This window comes from Lonchura striata, chromosome 5, assembly GCF_050655825.1.
Source record: "Lonchura striata isolate lonStrDom1 chromosome 5, ASM5065582v1, whole genome shotgun sequence".
Classification (NCBI taxonomy): Eukaryota; Metazoa; Chordata; class Aves; order Passeriformes; family Estrildidae; genus Lonchura; species Lonchura striata.
In genome coordinates, this window is record NC_140707.1 from 38,624,163 (window position 1) to 38,642,815 (window position 18,653).

General features: G+C 39.1%; 1 protein-coding gene across 18 annotated transcripts in view; it reads left to right on the forward strand.

Moving 5' to 3' along the window:
• DPF3 (double PHD fingers 3) overlaps positions 1 to 18,653 on the forward strand; it is a 189,702-nt gene that overhangs the window by 110,291 nt on the left and 60,758 nt on the right. For 12 of the 18 annotated variants that reach the window (XR_014956017.1, XR_014956014.1, XM_085581981.1 and 9 more), the window contains 5 exons: positions 7,998 to 8,125; positions 11,970 to 12,065; positions 13,106 to 13,144; positions 16,717 to 16,795; positions 17,095 to 17,136. Coding sequence is in view for 14 of the 18 variants with exons in the window: in XM_085581981.1 (XP_085438107.1) it covers positions 7,998 to 8,125; positions 11,970 to 12,065; positions 13,106 to 13,144; positions 16,717 to 16,795; positions 17,095 to 17,136 (384 nt within the window). In the remaining 4 variants the exon portion in view is untranslated. The remainder of the gene's footprint in view (positions 1 to 7,997; positions 8,126 to 11,969; positions 12,066 to 13,105; positions 13,145 to 16,716; positions 16,796 to 17,094; positions 17,137 to 18,653) is intronic. The other 6 variants (XR_014956015.1, XM_021533586.3, XM_085581978.1 and 3 more) reach the window with 3 other exon arrangements.

Genomic DNA, 18,653 nt, shown 5'->3' on the forward strand with positions numbered 1-18,653 from the left:
CCACCCGTGGGGAGGGGGGCCTGGTGTTTGCTGATAACTATCTGGTTAATTATTTAATTCTGGTGCTTTGGAGGGGCCAAAATGCCTATCATCTGTCTGTGTTAGTGATTCTATATGACCATTTACAGACAGATAGCCCAAGTTATTCTTTTACTCCCAACAGAGCAGAAACCCGGTTGGGGTGGGACACAAAGCCCAAAGGAATAGGCCTTTTTACTTAACATTTTTCTCTAAATTATAGCAGTTATCCTGCCTCTGTCCCTTGATAGTGCCTACAGTGTTGCTGCAGAAGTTGTGGTGCAGTGTAAGCCTATCTAGAACACAAATGCAAGAGAACACAAATGAGTGCTAGAAAAATGCTATTGAATAGAGATATTTCTGAATGGAGACGCTTTCAGCCCTGAGGGTAGTTACTTGATCCAGCATTTAGTCTGATACTGTAATTTGGCAGTCTTTGAGAAGCAGGTACAGCTTATTATATGTGACAATGATTTATATCTGTGCTGAGAAATAAATCTGTAGAAAACTTCCAAGAGACAACTGACAAGAGAGCTGTTTTGTTTTGTTTTATTTATGTTTTTTTTGAGACACATTTTATAGAGGCATTCTAGTCTGCCAGAGAAATACAGCTGCTTGTAAAGACCACATTTTGATTGTGGGTTAAACTAAACAATGCTTAACCTTATGTTTAAGGGCCTCTGCAATTTTCTGCAGCCCTTTTCCTCCCTCCTGTTGTCTTGTAGCCTCCTTGCACATATTTTAACTAATGGCTGCTAGAAGCTTTCCACTGAATCCCAGTCTTAAAACTCAAAGTTGTCCTCTGATATTTCTGCAGTTATGCGCAGGCTAAAGACTGAAAGTGCACAGTCCCACCCACACAAGATCTTCCTCTGTCTTCCCTTTCTCCCCATCCTGTGCCCCCATCAACTTCATTATGACACTAGCAGCTTTCTCTGAGGAGGTGCTAGGGAGACATTGGGATTTCCCAGTCTCCCTGTGCTCCCTAGAGCAAACCTCAGTAGTGCCTAAAATTTCAAACATTTGCTAAGAATAATTTCAGAGCTTTACAGGGTAGAGTCCTCTAAACTATTTTTTTTCCATTCAAAATAGTTTGTTTCTGTGGAAATAAATACTCTAATATTTTCAAGTGCTCTAGAAGTGGTTTATCATTGTTTTTGGTTGGATTCTTGTTCTCACCACAGCCCAGTTAACCCTGAGAATGCAATAATATGCATGAGGTTTAGAGTCGATTGGTGGGAGAGACAAATAATTACTGGAGTAGCCTTACAATCTCTAGTACAGCATGGCTATTTTGCAGCTTGGATTAAAAATAAAATGAATTTGATGTTTACTACTCTCTAGGGATGTTTGTTTGGCTTTATGGACTCATTGTGAGAGTCTGTGTTATCAGTAATGTGTCCCAGGGGAGGCCCAGGGCTGGGCTGACAGGAGGCTCTGTGGACCATGTATGTGTAGAACTGGCAGAGACAAGTTTGCTGCAGATGGGTGCTGAATTTCAGGAGTGGTGGGAGAAAAGGTTGGGATATCAGGGGCCATGGAAGATCAGCATTAAATCATAATAGCGATAACGTGAGCATCTGCCCCTGGGATAGCAGGATGTGGTGTAGTGAAAGAAGGGTTTTGGAGATCTGGATCTGCAGAAGGAGTGAAGGTCCATGCTGTGCTGTGCTGGCAGGGGCAGAGCCCTGCCTTTGGTATGCCTGGTTCTGGTCGCTGCTGTAAATATATCAGTTCCAAGGATGCTAACAAGTCATTGTACTGGCCATGAACACAACAAGCAAGCAAGCAAGCAAACAAGGTAAGGAGAGTCTGGCCGTGCACGCACAGAAAAGCTACAGAATGCAGCTATTCACATAAGGCATTGTCTCCCCATTCTTTCTTAAGGGATTCCATCCCCCTGCCCCCACCCTTTGCACTCTAACACTATATTTGTGCCTTGGAGATGTGGAGATGAGCGTATGATGGATGGATGGATGCTGCTTGTCTGGGTTTTTCACCACCATTTCCCCTGGGGCACTCTGTCTGCTGGCAGAGAGCACCATCCCAAAAGATGGTATCTTTTGCAAACTCGACAGCTAACAGACAGCTTCTCTCTCTGCATATTTCCCCAAAGAAGAGCAGGCTTAATCTGGTTTTTATATGGCATATTTCATTATAATCTTTTTGACTTCCCATGTTCCCAATACGCCATAATAAATAAAACGCTGGGGGTGGGAACAGTAGAGATGCTGAGGCTTCACACTCTTGTGACACTGATGGATTCTCATTTTAAACTGTCATGGGATTTAATTGCTTGCTGAGCCACTGCACTGCACTTTCAGACATATCCTGCCACATCCTCTTAATGAGCTTAGTGGCTGCATTCACTCAGCAGTAGTTCTGTTTACTGTGAATTAGGTGGCTTTTTTAGACCACCTATATGATTTTAAAGAGGTAGTGGTTATTAAGGTAATATTCTTGGATTTATCCATCCTAAGCAACACTTCATGGACTCGTAACGTATAGTTTCCTCTGACACTTTTTTATGTTCCAAAAAAATGGCACCAAGAAACAAAAATCTGCAAGAATCTATGTGCAAAGTCAGAGTTTGTCTAAGAGGGTTTTTGGAAGCCGGATTGCTTTGGTTTGCATAGTAGCTGTCTCTGGCGTGATAGATCATGCTGGAACTCACCCAATAAGTATCTCTGTTCCCAATTAGAACTGGAAATGGAGCTGCTTACGAGTGCACAGAGATGATGGTTTGGGTGGCAGCTGCTACTGTGGAGATGGAAATGATCCATTGTAAAACAAATACATTGCACTGTATAGAAAAAGGGATGATTGTTTTTAATTTATGTTTCAAAGAGACACTGAAAAGTTGCTTAGCTCTCAATGCGTTGTAAACCAAATATAGCTTATTTAAGGGCAGAAACTTGCAGCTATTTTGCTATTTTGGCAAATCAAAACTTGAAAAAGCCCACCATTTTGTGGGATTTGTGAGAATGTGCTACTTTTGGAGGCAGCAATTCAATAGAAAACAGATACAGGAATGATAGTGGTATGGGTGCTTGTTCAGATTCTACCACTGCAATCTCAGGACCTTAATAAATAGAGTGGTTGCTGCACTGAGCTGGTAAGCAGAAAAAAACATGTTAATTTAATCACTATGAAGGGGATTCTGCCAAGTTAAGAAACATAAATTATAATTATATGCACACACACACATTTGAATTATAATATATGCACAGTATTTAGCTGTGACACCAAGAATACGATGGTTTACTAAAACAGGAAGAATTCTAAAATAACATTTTTTTTCATTGATGATTTTTGTTGATTTGACAGTTTCATTTTGTGTAGTTGCAACTAGTTCTTCTATCTGTTACATTAACCATGTGCGGTTGTACTTGTGGTACTAATCAAAAGGAAATTTATCTACAAACCTTCTTAAAATTCGCATATTAAAGAGTAAGCTTTTAATTATAGTGACTTTACTGGTAGTTATTACTTGTAATAAAGATTATGTTCTCTGGAATTGTAATGTTTGAAGAGGAGCTTGTGATACAAACTAGAAGTTACAATGAATGTAGAACAATTAGTGGGTAGCAAATGTTATTACCTATATTTAAAAAGGATTTGGATGTGATTCAAAGATTTAAAGACACATAAATTCTACATTAACATCTGAGAAATAGATTGAAACAGTAATACATATAAGCAGTAAAGCACCTGGGAAATGATGATATAGGAGGTTCTAACCAAGTATGTTTTTCCTACCAAAGAAAACCAAGCCTCACTACTTTCTTAAAATTCTTTACATGATATGTACAAAACTAATAGGTAGGGGGATTGACAATTTCCTTAAACTTTCTGAAGACCTTTGGTATGTCTCCAAAGAGAAACTGAGAATTGTCTTGGATCAAAACTTTTGAAATAAAAGATAATGGAAGAAAGAACTTTCATTGTAGATAAAGGGTTACAGCTGGTACATCAAGGTTTAGTGCTTGGTCCTGTGTTATATAATACACTAATGAGCAAGCTGCAGAGTAGGAATACCTTGTCAACTACAAAGATTTGCACATACTATGAAGTTACTGAGAGCAATCATGGCCGGGAAGGTCTGTGCAGAACACTCTGGGGAGAAGTGAATGTGCTTGGGGAGAGGGCAGAGGGATGGGCATAATAATATGGTATCTGTTTGAATGTATTCCTTATGGGAAGTTCTTGTCCCCACTACAAGATTCCTAATTCTTCTGCTTAATAAGTAACTTGGCTATTGAAAGACACAGCCTGAGGAGTAATCTATAGAATACCATAATTCATTTGTTTAAATGGGGGACGTGGTTTCATCTGAAAATCCCAGATGCAGTATCTTGGGAAGACTGGTGTATAATAAGAGAAAGTTCAGAGAGGTTCGTCAGGACCATATGGAAAACTTCCCATAGCACAGTAATAGAAAAGATTGTGACTGTTTATCCTTGAAAGGAGAGGAATGAAAAGAAATTACAAAAACTTTGGTCAAGAACTTCTGTTTTCCCCAGTAAGGACAAGGGTGCAGGCAATAGATAAAGTGAAACACTCCTTCTTTCAAACCATAGTTAAACTTTTGAACTCTATCAAGGGGGAAAACATCGAGGTAAAAGTGTATAAAAGTTCAGAAATGGCTGGGCTATTCTGTGTATTTTTGGAAGAGCCAGGCTTAGGATAACTGGAAGGGATACTGCATTTATCTCTCAGGATGAAACACAGTATTAGGGTAGGTAAGTTCTTTTGCATTTCTCTCATGACAGACATTCAAAGCTTCTACAGTAGCATGAGAGGTGACTGCATAGTGTGGAATGAGCAATATCAAAGCAGAAGCAAGCACGGTGTCACAGCTTAATTTCTTAAGCCCAGAAGAGTCTCCCTCTGGCCTTGTTTGAAGCTTCAGGCACTGGCTGGTACCTTCATAAGCAGAACAGTGCGTGGAGCAGACCCCACCTTAGATCCAAACAGCAGTTCCCTTAGTATGGGAAAGGCCTTGATCTTTCACATGAAAACTAAATTTCACTTTTTGAGTTGCCTTCTCAGTTTTCTTTAGGGTACTGGAATAAGAGTAAAAGATACTTCTCTTGATTTTGTGGGAAAATCATGGATAGTTAAACAGGAAAGAGAACATAAGGGATCTAGTGAAATTAATTTAATGATCCCTGGTAGTGTTTAACTATTTCTGTCAGTTAACGGAACTATCTTTTTGATTTAGAAGACTTTCATCTGTGGGGATTCAAAAACTAGTTTGGAAACATAATTTCCCATCTTCATTTCTGTACCCTTTACAGACTAACCATCTTCAGGAAGGTTTGAATTTATTACAAAGACTGAATTCATTACAAGGGGTTGTCTTTGGACCTCTGAAGGTTTTTATGCTGTAGACTTTACATTCCAGATAAGATAGTGTCTGCTTTTTCCCACCTTCTAAAACTATTTAGAAATTAAATTGCGTTGATAGAAGCTACCAGTGGAGAAGAAGATGAAGGAGTTGAATGGCAGTCAGCTTAGTGGGAAAATGGGAGACACACATTGAGTTTATTTTCACTGGATGCCCAGCTCACTAACTTAACTTCTTGGTGATTCAGTCTCCCCATCAACTGTGAATAAAAATATTACTTTACAACGCCTTGTCAGTGGGATGTTAAATTTAGTAATTATAAAATGCTCTGAGAGTTTTGGATGAAAAGTCCTCCTGGAGTGTTGTTGTTGGGAAGTAGCAGTGCCACACAGAACAACCATGCCTATAAAAGACAGCTGCCTGTTTTGACCTTAAAACCTACCTTTTCCTCTTTTCAAACTTAGTTTTTGATATCTCTGGAACAAATGGAGAGTAGTTCCTATGTTCTACTTATTCCCTCAGCCTTTCCTTGCTCATTTCCTTTTCTAATGCATGCATTTGCTGAATGTGCTGGTGTCCAGAGACAGGTGTAGCTTGTCACAGTGAGGACATGTTTGTTTCCAATGCCCTTGAGCTTGCTTGAAGCTTCTTTGCTTGCTGAATGTATGATGACCCCTTGGGGTTTGCAGTCCCTCAAGGTTCTAAGTACAGAGCAAATGCCCTTTTGCACCCAAGCACAGGACTTTGAACCCAAGCCAAGCCCACATCCAGAGATGATTATGGAGGTTCCTCAGTGACTACACATTCAAGCATTGGGATTTGCACATAAATCACATCAAAAATCTTTTATTTCTATTGAAATGTCTGGATCCAGAGGGAGGTACTAGGCGTTCATACAGGGAAATTCAATCTGTATGCTTCTCTTTTGACTTTTCTGTCTTTTTTATAGCTCAAGCAAGGGAGAAGTTGGGGAAGGGGCCATAATGGAATGCCTATGCAGAGCTTAATGCTGAAAACAGAGGCCTGATTGAATAGAGCTCCTTGTGATGAGAAGGGGGATCAATTCACAGTTGACTCCATCCCATTGTGTGGGTTGTCCTGGGAGTTTCCTTTAAAATCCCAGTGGTTTGTTTTTTCTGCATGGTTTGTACTCAGCCTTTCCCTCCATGAATAGAATAGCTTTTTCTGGAATTTCTGCTGGATTTTCTGTGGTTGTTGGCTAAGCAATGCTCTCCCACTTCAGAACACTGTAGCAAGTACATTGTGGAAGTACCGATCAGGGACGCTGAATCATTTGGTAACTGAAAGTTTTTCATATATAGAACAAACATATTCCTGGGATGCAACTGCCCCCAAGAATCAGATTACACTTTACTGTCCCAGGTGGAAGTACTCATTCATTATTTGGTTTGCAGGAGTGATTTGGGACTTTAAAAACACATGAATTTCTGCCCTGCAGAATTTACAGTTCATTGTGATAGAAAGGCAGGGAGCTTCAGGCAGACTGGGGAACAAAACACAGTTCTTAAAGCATAAGTAGACAGAACTGTGAGTTAAGGACATCAGATGCTCATTTGTAAGCATCATTCTTGTACATTATTACTTGTAAATATACCAGTCTAGAGAAAGGAATTCATTTTAGAAGGGAGGAACTAACTACTTTAGAAATCCATACCTGGCAGTGTCAGGTAAAGACACGTGCAGGATATTTCCCTGCCAGGGAATTGCTCTAAATGAGCCCCTGTATGAGTGGGGTAGAGGCTAGGTCTACAAGGAAAACTGGACTATTTCCCGGTTATATTTTAACATCTTGCTAAAGTTAACATGCTGTATTTGCCTGTCTGCTGCACTGCCTCATAATCTAGTTGGCAGCATTTGAAGGGAGAATAAGGCTCTGTTCCTTCACTTCTCCAGCAAGTTGCATCAAACTTCCTGATCAATCCAGTGTCTTTGGAGCTCTGTCCCCAGCCTGTTTCCGAGCCAGCCTGTGGCTCTTCCTGCAGTGACAGGGTGTTGTCCCATTTTATGAGCAAGATTCTGCACTCATAACTGTGTTTCTTTGCTGGTATTGCCAGCTAGAGCCAACCAGAGATTTTATCTAGTCAGTAGCACAGGAAAACTCAAGACACGTCTCTGTTTTTCAATATATGGTCTCAGCACTGGCCCCACACACAAACTTTCTTTTTTCCCACATGTGGAACATGCCCTGGTGTAGGAGAATGAGGATTGAAGCTGTGCTATATAAACTGTGCCAGATGCTAAATTGCATTAAACTACTTTTCTTCTTCAGGAGATCAGATTCTTCTTATTTGTTATTTCAGTATCTTAAAACATCCTGATTTTGTTCTTTATTTAAGGCATAGGAAGATTTTCCCCCCATTTATTTCCTCCTGATAAAATATATCCAGCCTTTTTTCCTGTAAACAAGCATAGCAAATGAAAAGATACCAGGTTTTCAGTAGGATAGAAATTAATGATAAATGGAGTTTCTTAGTGGTTACATGAACTTGAAGAGTTCCCCTTCCAGATAGAAACAAGTTTGAAAGTCTGTTCATCATCTGCTTGAAATCTCTGTCCTTCTTGTTAGCCCTTTGCGGGAGACACACAGTAAGTGTGTTTTGTTTTTCAGAAGTTGATCTGCCTCTGAAAAAAGATGGGTTCACCTCAGAAAGTACAACTCTGGAAGCTTTGCTGCGTGGAGAGGCAATAGAGAAAAAAACAGACACTAAAGAGGAAGACACTATACAAGAAATCCAGGTAAAGGAGAGCCCTATGCTGTGACATCAGGGCTGGATTTTACAATTTGTCTCTAAGTCTAACAGTCTTTTGTCCTGTGGCAAAACAGTATATCTGTTGATAGTTGTGTCATTCTACTGCCAAAATGTTATCAAAACTTTGTGCTACACTGCGATGCTCAAAATGATATCAGTATCTCACACACTTCTCTTGTCACAAGAAACTTTGTTGTTTGACTGTTCTGCACAGGTCCTGTGTTCAAATTTATTTTACAGCACTATGAGATAATTACATAAAAAAACTGAGAAAATGAGGTGGATCCCAACAATAAACTGATTTTTAATGGTTCACATTTAAAGTGAGTTTCAAGAATTTCAATTTGGATTCACAGCTGCTGTAGACTAAAACATGTCATTGCTTTGCCTGTTGTTTATTTTTAATAGTAGGTAGCCTTCTGTAGGTAGACAAGAAAAACAAATTTCTTGAAAAATATAATCTCAAATATTTAAATTATTATTAGTGATGCAGTATGAGAAATATTGCCTTTTCACATGCATTATGGTTTAAAAATAGTCAAGATTTCATTTCATCCTTCAACAATTAAAAGCCAAAACACAATTGTAGGTTTGTTATAGAAGAAATTCAGCTAATATAAAGGGTTCTTGTATAAGTCCATGTCACTTTTAAAACATCTTAAATCACTGAAAGCGGGCATCTCCCACAGCAGTACATCTTTGGTGAGGCTAAAACACCATTGTGCTGTGAGTCTTTTTAGGGATTTTTAGTGAGAGTTATTAGCAATGTGTCAAACTTGGTAATTTTGGATGAGATACAAAAGGTTGCATCTATACCTCAAAGTACTAAAAATTTGAGGGGTCAGTCCTATGCGAAATGAAACAGAAAAATGCAAACATCAAATCTGTATTACCTGAAGGTCAGTCCTGCTGCTCTATTTGTTAGAAATTTTACACAAGTAAGGGCAGCACAATTGGGTCTCCCATTCCCAGTTGCAGAGGTAAAAGAGCACCATCAAAGAGGAAGGATGCCATGCTTATGGACTGGGGAAAGGCTTGACATGAGCCCTGCTCTGTTTGCTTCTTCAGTGGTATATCTGGGTCTTACCAAAGGTCTGTTTTTCCCTGCTTTAAGGTCACAAGAAGTCATGGTGCAGCATCCTTATGAAATTGATAATTGCCTTTGAATGTTGCTGTGTGATCTGAGCTCCCAAATTATTCCCAGCAGCAGTCTGAAGAAAGAGACCTCAGATATGGTGGAAATGACATAAATCCAGGCATTGCAGAGCAGGGAGGAGGTGCAGAAAAACAGAACAGATTTTCAGCTAAACTGCTGTAGCTGTGACCTGTCAACTGGATGCTAGTTTCATCAGAACAGATGCAAAAGGCATGTCTTGCTGCTTTATTTTATGCAAGCATAGCTTATCTGGATTCAGTCTGTAGAACTATGATTGCCAAAGCCTTCACTAGTAGGCAGCTTCCAGTGTGTACTTTGGCACCTGGCAGCTAGACTGTACCAGATGAAAATCACAATCAGTGCCTTTATCGATATGACAAAAAAGAGAATGCAAATCTCTCTTTTGTTCCTTTGCATACTTGTCTGTGCTGTAACTCCAAAGGGCCCAGCCTCAATGGTGGTGAGAGTGAGCAAGTGGGATAGACATCATTGTAATTCCCACCTCAGACCCAGCTACTTGCCACCCTCCCAAATTCCCAATATCTGTCAGGAGAAGATGACCTGCACCAAAAGTATATAGGGCTGGGAAACTTTTAGTAAGACATAATAGGAAAAGAAAAGTTACTCTGCTAAAACATACCAGAGTCCCTCCTGCTAAATAGATGCAGGCATTGGGACCTGCTGTACAGTTGGTATGTTACAGGATTGACAATTTTACCCTACAGTAAATTGGTATTGAACGTGCGTCTCCATTGTTTGATGGAAAAGAGTTAAAGTAGCCTTCTGACCATGCAGCAGAAAGGTTATGCCCCTTCTATCAAGGATTAAAGTAATTACTCTGACAGTGTCACCAAATTCACACTTGGTTACATATTATCTCTTTCCTAAATTGCTTCAAATTTAAAGGAAGAAAGTGTTTTGTAATATTTCTCTTAACTCTCATGTAATATTATTGTTGTAAATTTTCCTCCCACATATGATGTGGTTGCCCCTGTTTTGCTGGGGATTTTTTGAGATACTTTAAGATATGAAGCAATGGAAAAATACAAACGCATATCAGTAAGTTTGCTTATTTTCTTACATACATTCTTACAGTCTCCTCATGTACAAAAATTTTCAAGCACTTCAGTCCTAAGATGAATTCAATTCATGTATGCAGTTGTATGAATTTTGAAGAAACATTTTATGTAAGCAGAACTGGAGCCTGTTTAACTTTTACACCATCTAGTATTTAGTACCTCCAGTATTATGTGAAATTGTATTTCATGATGGTCGGAGCTCATTAATAGCCTCCTGATATTCAAAAATAGAAGAAGCAAAAATTAGATGAAGACTTGATCCTTGTCATGTGCTACAACTTGTTTGTAATGAACTGACCAGTATTAGTCTTAGAAATTTAGCTGATAAAGTAAGAATAAACTTTTGTAACGAATCTTCTAAATACAGACATTTTGAAACATGAAATTTCTGTTATATTCTTTCCCACAAATTCAGAATTTGGTGCTTGAGGTATGTGGAAAGGACAGAAAGAAACTGACTTGCTCCTGTTCCCAGTCTGCTGGTTCTCAAATAGTTTTAAAGTAGAAATTAGAGAGAAGGGACAAATACAGTAAGACTGAAGAACATTCCTATCAGTTTAATGCCACTATTTGGATCTGCATTGTGGCTATAATTTAAATGAATGTTGGCATGGCAAAGGTAAGTTAGTGATTCCAGATTAGTCCCTTGCAAAATGGCACAGCACCATAAATGGCAGGAGTGGCTGGGGACAATTTCTGTATTTCTAGCAGACATGACAAGGGTTGAAGGAATTTCAGTGGGACTTCTTCCTGCATTAGTGTTGTGATGATTTGTCTGGCCTTTTTCCATGTGATGTCTGACTTGTGCATGTTTTCATGCAGGTCAGCCAGCCCATGTTTGGTTCTGTAGAGGTTACATTTCAAAAGATCAGGTTAAAAGATTGAAATTGCCTGGCCCAGGCATCTCACAGTTATGTGAGTTGATGAACTATTGTTCCTTAATAAATAATTAGTTGAACAAATTATTGCTGTTGGTGCTGTTAACCTCAATAAGACCTGTAATTCCTCAGCATTCTCATGCAACAAACTTCCTGCTTCCAGATTAGAGTCGTACCTGTGGTGCAAGTCCTAAAAAACATGGCTTTCTAGATCCATTCTGGAATACATGGAGGAATTTTCTCTATTTTTGCTAAAGAAAGAAGATGGTGAGCTACCAAGGAGAAAACTACTGGTTTTGTATTCCTGAAGTGCATTCTTAACATTAGAAGAAAACAAAACTATTTAAATTGCAACAAATGAAAATAAAAAACCCAGGCTAAATTGAAAACAAATTCCCAGACAGGTCCTGCAGTTATGCATACTAATATTTGTGTTGTCTTGGAATATTGGTGCTCAGTGCTGCCAGTATTTGTTCTTAGGAACCTTTTTATCATAGTTGACTGATATCAGTAGTAGTTTTTTAGTAGGAATTCCCTTGAGATCTTAGGGTGGAAAAGAGAGCAAATTTTGCTTTGGTAGAGAGAAACAGATGTACTGGGATCTCATTTGGCTTTATATCAACTATAATAACCCACAATCACTGTGGTAAAGAGCAGCAGTTGGTTGTATGAGTCCTCCTTTTCTCTTCTAACCATTCCTTTATTGTTCAACTACAGAGGGTTTTAGAAAATGATGAAAATGCAGATGAAGTGAACGAGGAAGAAGACTTGGAAGAAGATATTCCAAAACGAAAGAACAGGCCTAGAGGACGGGTAAGTGGAGAGTTTATTGGAATAGAAAGGAAGGAAGCAAAACTCTGCTTTCTAGTGTATATTTCCTATGTGTATTATGTATGCAAAGTATTTATCCATGAATATTTGATAGGGATAATACTATAGGTAATTTTCAGTCATATGTAATAGATTTTTAGTATTTTTTCTGTTTACTTTTGTGAATTGCTGTGAAAGAAAAGGACTATTTTGAGAGTAAAAATTTGGGGGGATTTTATTTTAGTGTTGTATTTACAATTGTAATGTAAACTGTAATAACTATGATAACACCCTACTATTACAATGCTCCTTAAAAAAAACTTTAGTAATTGAAGAAAAGCAGCAAATTCAGTCATGGCAGCCAAAAAAGTGTTAATAAAAGTAACTTGAACAGTGTTAATAAGTTTTGCAGCTTTCTCCAGGGTAGCATTTTGTGGCTGACGCTGGCTCTCTTGAGCCCATGGCAAATCTTCCATTTGCTTGAAAAGGGCAATATTTTATCCTTAGGGGACTCTGTGTCCCTTCTCTTACCTAAGATGTCTTCACAATTCATCAGGGTACTAGTTAAGTAATGAGGCCAACATTTTAAACTTGGAATCAACATTTTTTCAATTGTGGTCCCATAAGTAAGCTAGGCATCTAAATAAATGTGAACACAAGTCTCAGAAGTTTTGAGCATTTTCATCTCTCTTTGGCTCCAGTGGATGCTGCAGGGGCACAGGAGCTCTATTTGTACCTTTTGATGTGTTTATAGAAGTCAAGCAAGAAGGGCCACATTTTAGGCCAAATGAGCAGAATACAATAGCTTTTGAATAAGAGACATGAAACCACATTGAATACTTGAAATGTACTTATGCATCAGACCCTCTCTTTTGGTTTCTTCTTTGGTTGTTGTGTTGTTTCAGTTTTCTGCTCCTCTTTATTTTGGAGCTTAAGTCCTTTAATATAAGATCAAAGCACTTGAATAATTGGATAAGTATATATTTCATCTTCCTTATTCTCAAAATCACCTGAACCAGTTTCTTTCTTTCTTTCTTTCTTAGCCAAAGACCCCCACCTGGAAAAAAATTTTCCAGAAAAATGTAAGTTTCAGAAAATTTGTATGAACCAGTAACCAAAACCAGGAGATAGAATCAATACATGCACATAAGCTTGACTGTAGCAATCAACTAATATTCCAGGCTAACAACTATTTTCTAATAAGTTGCTCTCACGTAAATTGCACATTCTGGTTAGGGTGAGTGAAAGGGAGTAAAGAGCTAGAAGATATATACTGCTCAGGAGAAGAGGATTTGGTGTATTCATATATCCCAGACCTGTACAAACAAAGTCCTGAAGTTAGTATTATGTGCAAGATTTTGCTTCCCTGTTCAGGAAAATGGTACAGAATTATTTTTCTGTTACTGTAAGGAAAGGAGTTGGAGAGTTCTAGATGTCCCATTAATTTTGAAGCTTACATTTATGTTTTATTTTCTGCCCTAGAACTTTCCCCCTGTTAATTATAGGAGCATCAGGATTGCTTGCTTTTTTCTTGCAACTAACTCCTACTCTGCTAGTGCCCTGGCTTCTTTCAGTGCAAAAAAGAGAAGTCTGAATAATGCCGCATACTTCAAGCAATTTTTAATTTTATTTGATGGCATCAATAACCAAAGCAAAATGTGGTAGAAATCAGGATTTCAAAATTGGGGCCAGGTTATCTAGCTGTTGAAAACTGGTAAGCCTGAATTGCATCTGGTCACAAGTTCTTTGCCAGTTTCTAAAGGCAGCCCTTTTCTAGCCTGACTGAGTATAGGGAATTGAGGCGAAGGATTTAAAATTAGGTGGCATGAAACCTGGCCTGCTCTTTGTTTCTGGGAAGGACTTGGTCAGGGTATTTTTAGAGGGCAGAAGAGGGGAAGGACATGCATAGGAAACAAGATCCTGTGGAGTGTGACCTTTGGAGATTCAGAGGAGTGAGAAGGACTAACAGCATAAATGCAGGATTAATGCAATGGAATTACTGCTCTGGACTTTCCAAATTGCACATGCCCATTTCTTTCCCTACAGCATGATTTTATTTTTAATCCTGGACTCTCCATCTGTCTTTTTGGCTACTCTCTCTGGCTGCTTCAGGGCTGCTGAGCCCTGGGTCCAGGCCTCACACATAAAGTCTTTGCTGCATCCTGTCAGGAGAATAAAGGCAGCTGTGGATGACTGAATTCAATAGCCTGGAGCACAGGCAGCAAGCGTGGGGCATTCAGTTTAGTGCCTCTGGGGCAGCTGCTTGGTTTCCTGTCCCCTCAAGGCTAGCCCTGAAATCATGGGGGCACAGGAAGGACACTGAAGGCTGAAGAGGTAGATCTACAGAAGGACATTTTTAGTGTTTTTGCTGAACTGGGTCAATGTAGTAGGAGCTGGGCAGTATAGTTTTCTAGGAGATATGAGATGTGCATATGCACCTGCACAGATTGTCTGCTCATCAGCTGGATATCCTGTGGGACAATTTCAAAGGCACCAAGCATATTTAGGAACCCAAGTCCCGTTGAATGTCATTGACTTGAAAAATCTTCCCCTCTGTGTTCATGGCATGAAAAAGTGTATCTGACATGTGGTCATGCCATGAATGCTGTGCCCCTGCATTTCTGTAGAGAACAGTTTGAAAGGGAATAGCTGACTGTACAATTAGAAAAATTCTGAGCAACAAACATTAAATTAGTATCATATTCTGAAATGTACCTATGTAAAATAGTACCTTCTTACTCAACAGGTACATTCCCAGTGCGTGAATAGAGTCAGAGCTACTGACTAGTGACAAATATAAGACTTTACATCTTTTTCATAGCCCTGAAAAGCCAATACAGCTGGTAAAATGGGGAACTTAGATCCTAATCTGGGTACCAGCAGAAATATTTATAAGAGCCAATCACTTGTCTATGTGAAGACCGCCTGATGAGTTGAGGGTTGTGGAGGAGTTGCCATGGACTGAAATTCAGCTTGCAGCACATTTAGCAGTAGTGAGAGAAGAAAAGAACTAGCCTGGGATTGATTTCATTGCCCAGAAGGGGTTTAAAGAGCTGGCAGTCAGAGAGAAAATAGTGCAGACTAGTAAGATGATTTTATATGATATGGTCAGTAAAGAAGCTTCCACCAAACAATTGTTGCTGATGCCATTTCTAGGGTGAAACTGCTTTTCAGTTTACCCTTACAAATCTTGCTCTGCACATGTGTGTTGGACTGCACAGAGGTCTTTGCAGAAGGCAGAGTTATCCTTGTCATACATAATAGTATTTACCCCATCCAGATAGCTGCAAATCCATGTCTTTCCTTTGGGACTGTGTTAAGAGTTAGACCTGCACAATCCCAGGGAAATAACATGTGAAATTATTATAGCTTCTGTTCAAAACTGTCTGTTTTGACAGACTTTGTCAGGCCAGTGTGAAACTGTTCCGTATTACTTCTCTTTAGATATCCAGCAGAACACAATTCTAATAGTGCTATTTCTGCTCCAAGCTCATAGAGGAGGGATGGAGTTTCTATGGCCCCTTTATGGCTGGGTGTGAATATTCTCAGGATTTCTACACCTTCTTCAGCTTTACCTAACACATCTCTGTCATTTTCTTATTTTCACATGAAAAGGCTTGCAGGATTTGAGTCAGGTGGCCTTGTCTAGAGTGAGAAATATGACGAGCAGCAGAAGCAAGTCTATAATTTTTTTCCTAGAATAGTTAGCAGAATTAATAAAGAACTATTTAGCCATCCACCTGTGATCATTTCCTCAAACAAAGATCAAGTCTAAAATTATTATCATTTACAGACTGTACATTAGTGAACATGAAAGTATTGAAGGCTTTGGCTCAGTTCCCAGTTTCACATCACAACTCCAGCATTGGACAGATATGAGCTGTTTCCTTGTTGGTATCTCATCTGAGAAGGGTCAGAATCAAGTAGTTTTGAAGCTGAATTCCACTCTCACCCCTGGAGTTCAAGACAGAACAGTCTGTGCTGTGGAGAAACAAAGTTTTCCACTTTCTATAGCTGCCAGTTTAGTCCAGTTTAGGAACACAGAACTGCAAAGAGACTTTTCTGGGTAATTTCTGTTATTGCAGGTAGACACATTATCTAATATTTTCCACTAACTGACCAAAGCTCCATTTTATAATTAGCCATGGTATCTTTGTCCCAGAAGGCCATTTCAAAACACTGCTTTTCAGCTAGAAAACAAAACATAGCAACACAAACAATGCTCCTTTGAAAATATTGAAGGAAATAATTTGACCTCTCTTTCATTTGGGGCCTGTTTTCTGGCTGATTTAATGTTTGTATATATCCTTCAACACCTGTTCATCTATTCATTCGTTCATATTCAGTTCAGCAAGGTATTTGAACATCTTCAGAAATGAATGTGTGATGATACTTGACTGAATATGTACTGGCAGTGACCTACTGCAACGGATGAACAGTTTGAGCTGTCTGTGGAGAGGATGTCCATTGCTTTACAAGGTCCATTAACATAGAGCACATCTTAGGAGATGGAGGGTCAAGACCACTTTGAGAAACCTGTATGGAAGCTGAGGATTTGTTTAGTTTATACTGCACATCTTTCACAAGAGGGTGTGGGGAGCAAGGAGACCTGAGGGGTGATGGAATAATGCTAACATTCCTCTTGTCCTTGCAGGCTCGGGGGTCTGGAGGTGGCAGGAGACGGAATGATGCTGCCTCCCAGGATGATAATGACAAACCCTATGTTTGTGACAGTAAGTAGCAACCAGACAGCTTATTCTGCTTCCAGCCTGGTCCTACCAGCTCAGTGCACTCAGGGCTTCGTATATTACAGCAAAATATTCTGCTGCTCTCTGACTTGCATGTTTGTCACCTGCTGCTGATGCTCTTGGTGTTTTTGCATGAAGGAAATAAAATTAATTTCTCAGCAAGACTCCATTTTCCTTTGCCCTTTAAGAAGTCATCTCTTTTCTTTCTCTTTTTCTGGCTTCTCTGCCTTCTGTCTTCTTTTCCCCCATGTAAGTTTCACCCTCTATTTCTTTCTCTGTTTCAGATAGTTACAAACAAAAGCATAAATCAAAAATCTCCGACAAAGGTACTTCACCCTTGTTGTGTCTCTTGATATATTTGGTGATTCTCTTCCCTTCAGTTCTTTTAAAACCTCACTGGGCTAAATTCTGAAGGTCTTATCCCTCACCGGATGTCTTGTGGCATTATCAAAAGCTGAGCCCTTCTAAGAAACACATAACATCTTGAATGCTTTGTTTTAATACATATTCCCTTTGAATATAGCACTGCTGTTTGCATCTTCCAGCTGGACTGCAGGTGAAGCAAGGCATTTTCTAAATGGAAAAATTATAGTAGAGCCCAGCATCAACATTGAAGGAGGGTACCAGAGTCCCAGTATGAGTGAGGAGTCCAAGATTTGTTACACAATGGTTTTGGTTTTTTTTTTTTTTAAATCTAGTTCTTGATGCCTTCCTTCTTCTTTTGATATTCTTTTTTGCTTCATTTCTGTGAAGGGCACTTTTCTTACCCACATATTTTTGAGATATCCCATCTTAATGCTTATTCTAGAGTTACATCCAATTGTAATTTGTACTACCAGATACCTTCTAGCTTGTAAGACAATAACCTGAATAAAGTTAATAGAAGTAGGAAAATATTAGATCTTCACTTCTGTGATCCAAAACAGCTGGTTTTGAGGACAACTAGAACCCTCTTTTCTATTATTTGCCTATCTTGCAATGTTACCGACCTTAAAATAATAACTCTTGCTATGTCAATCTCTGGGGGCATTTTCTACTGATTTTTAAAAAGTGAGGAAATAAGGAGCTTGCATGGTGAATAAGAACTATATTCCATGTGATGAAATCATATTCTTGTATGGTGAGACCAGTACGTGCCCAGAAACTGAAAGACTTGCATATGAATGGGACATGACACATGATAAAAACATGGTCAAGGAGGAAGAGCTCTTAAAGTTATGAAGAGTCAGAAGACCTATGCTGTGGTTAAACAGCAGTCCTCGTGCACTGGAATAACTGAAATGTGTCTTCTAAGACTTCTGTGAGAGCCCAAGATGTATCTTGCTGAAATCCACAGGTTTCCTTTGCTGGTATATGCATATCTTTCTTTATCTCTTTTCTGGAACAGCTTTCTAAATCCAAGAACACTTGTCAGTGGTAGTAATTTTGAACGTAATGACTCTATATTGTCTGATCTTGCACTGCTTTTGGATTTTACCGAGAACTCACAACATGCGTAGTAGTGATTTGCACAGAGTAGTTTAAACATTGAAGATATCAAAGCAGGCAGCAGAAATCTGGCCTGAAGTCAAGACTCTCATACATTTTTTATTGACAGAATTTGCCTTGGCTTACATTTTGGAGCATAAATTTAGTCTTTAGTGTTGGAAATATAAACTTTCCTGTTTCACTTTTAGGGAACTTACAGTTACAGGTGAGCCATAAGGAATTTTGGACTCCAGACTTTGCACAGTGACTTCTCCTTTTCCATTGTAGATAGATGATAAAAGGGTTATATGACTGCAGAACTCTTTTACCTGAGTTTAGAGCAGAAGGGAAGAACTGTCCCAGTTGTAATGTCGTC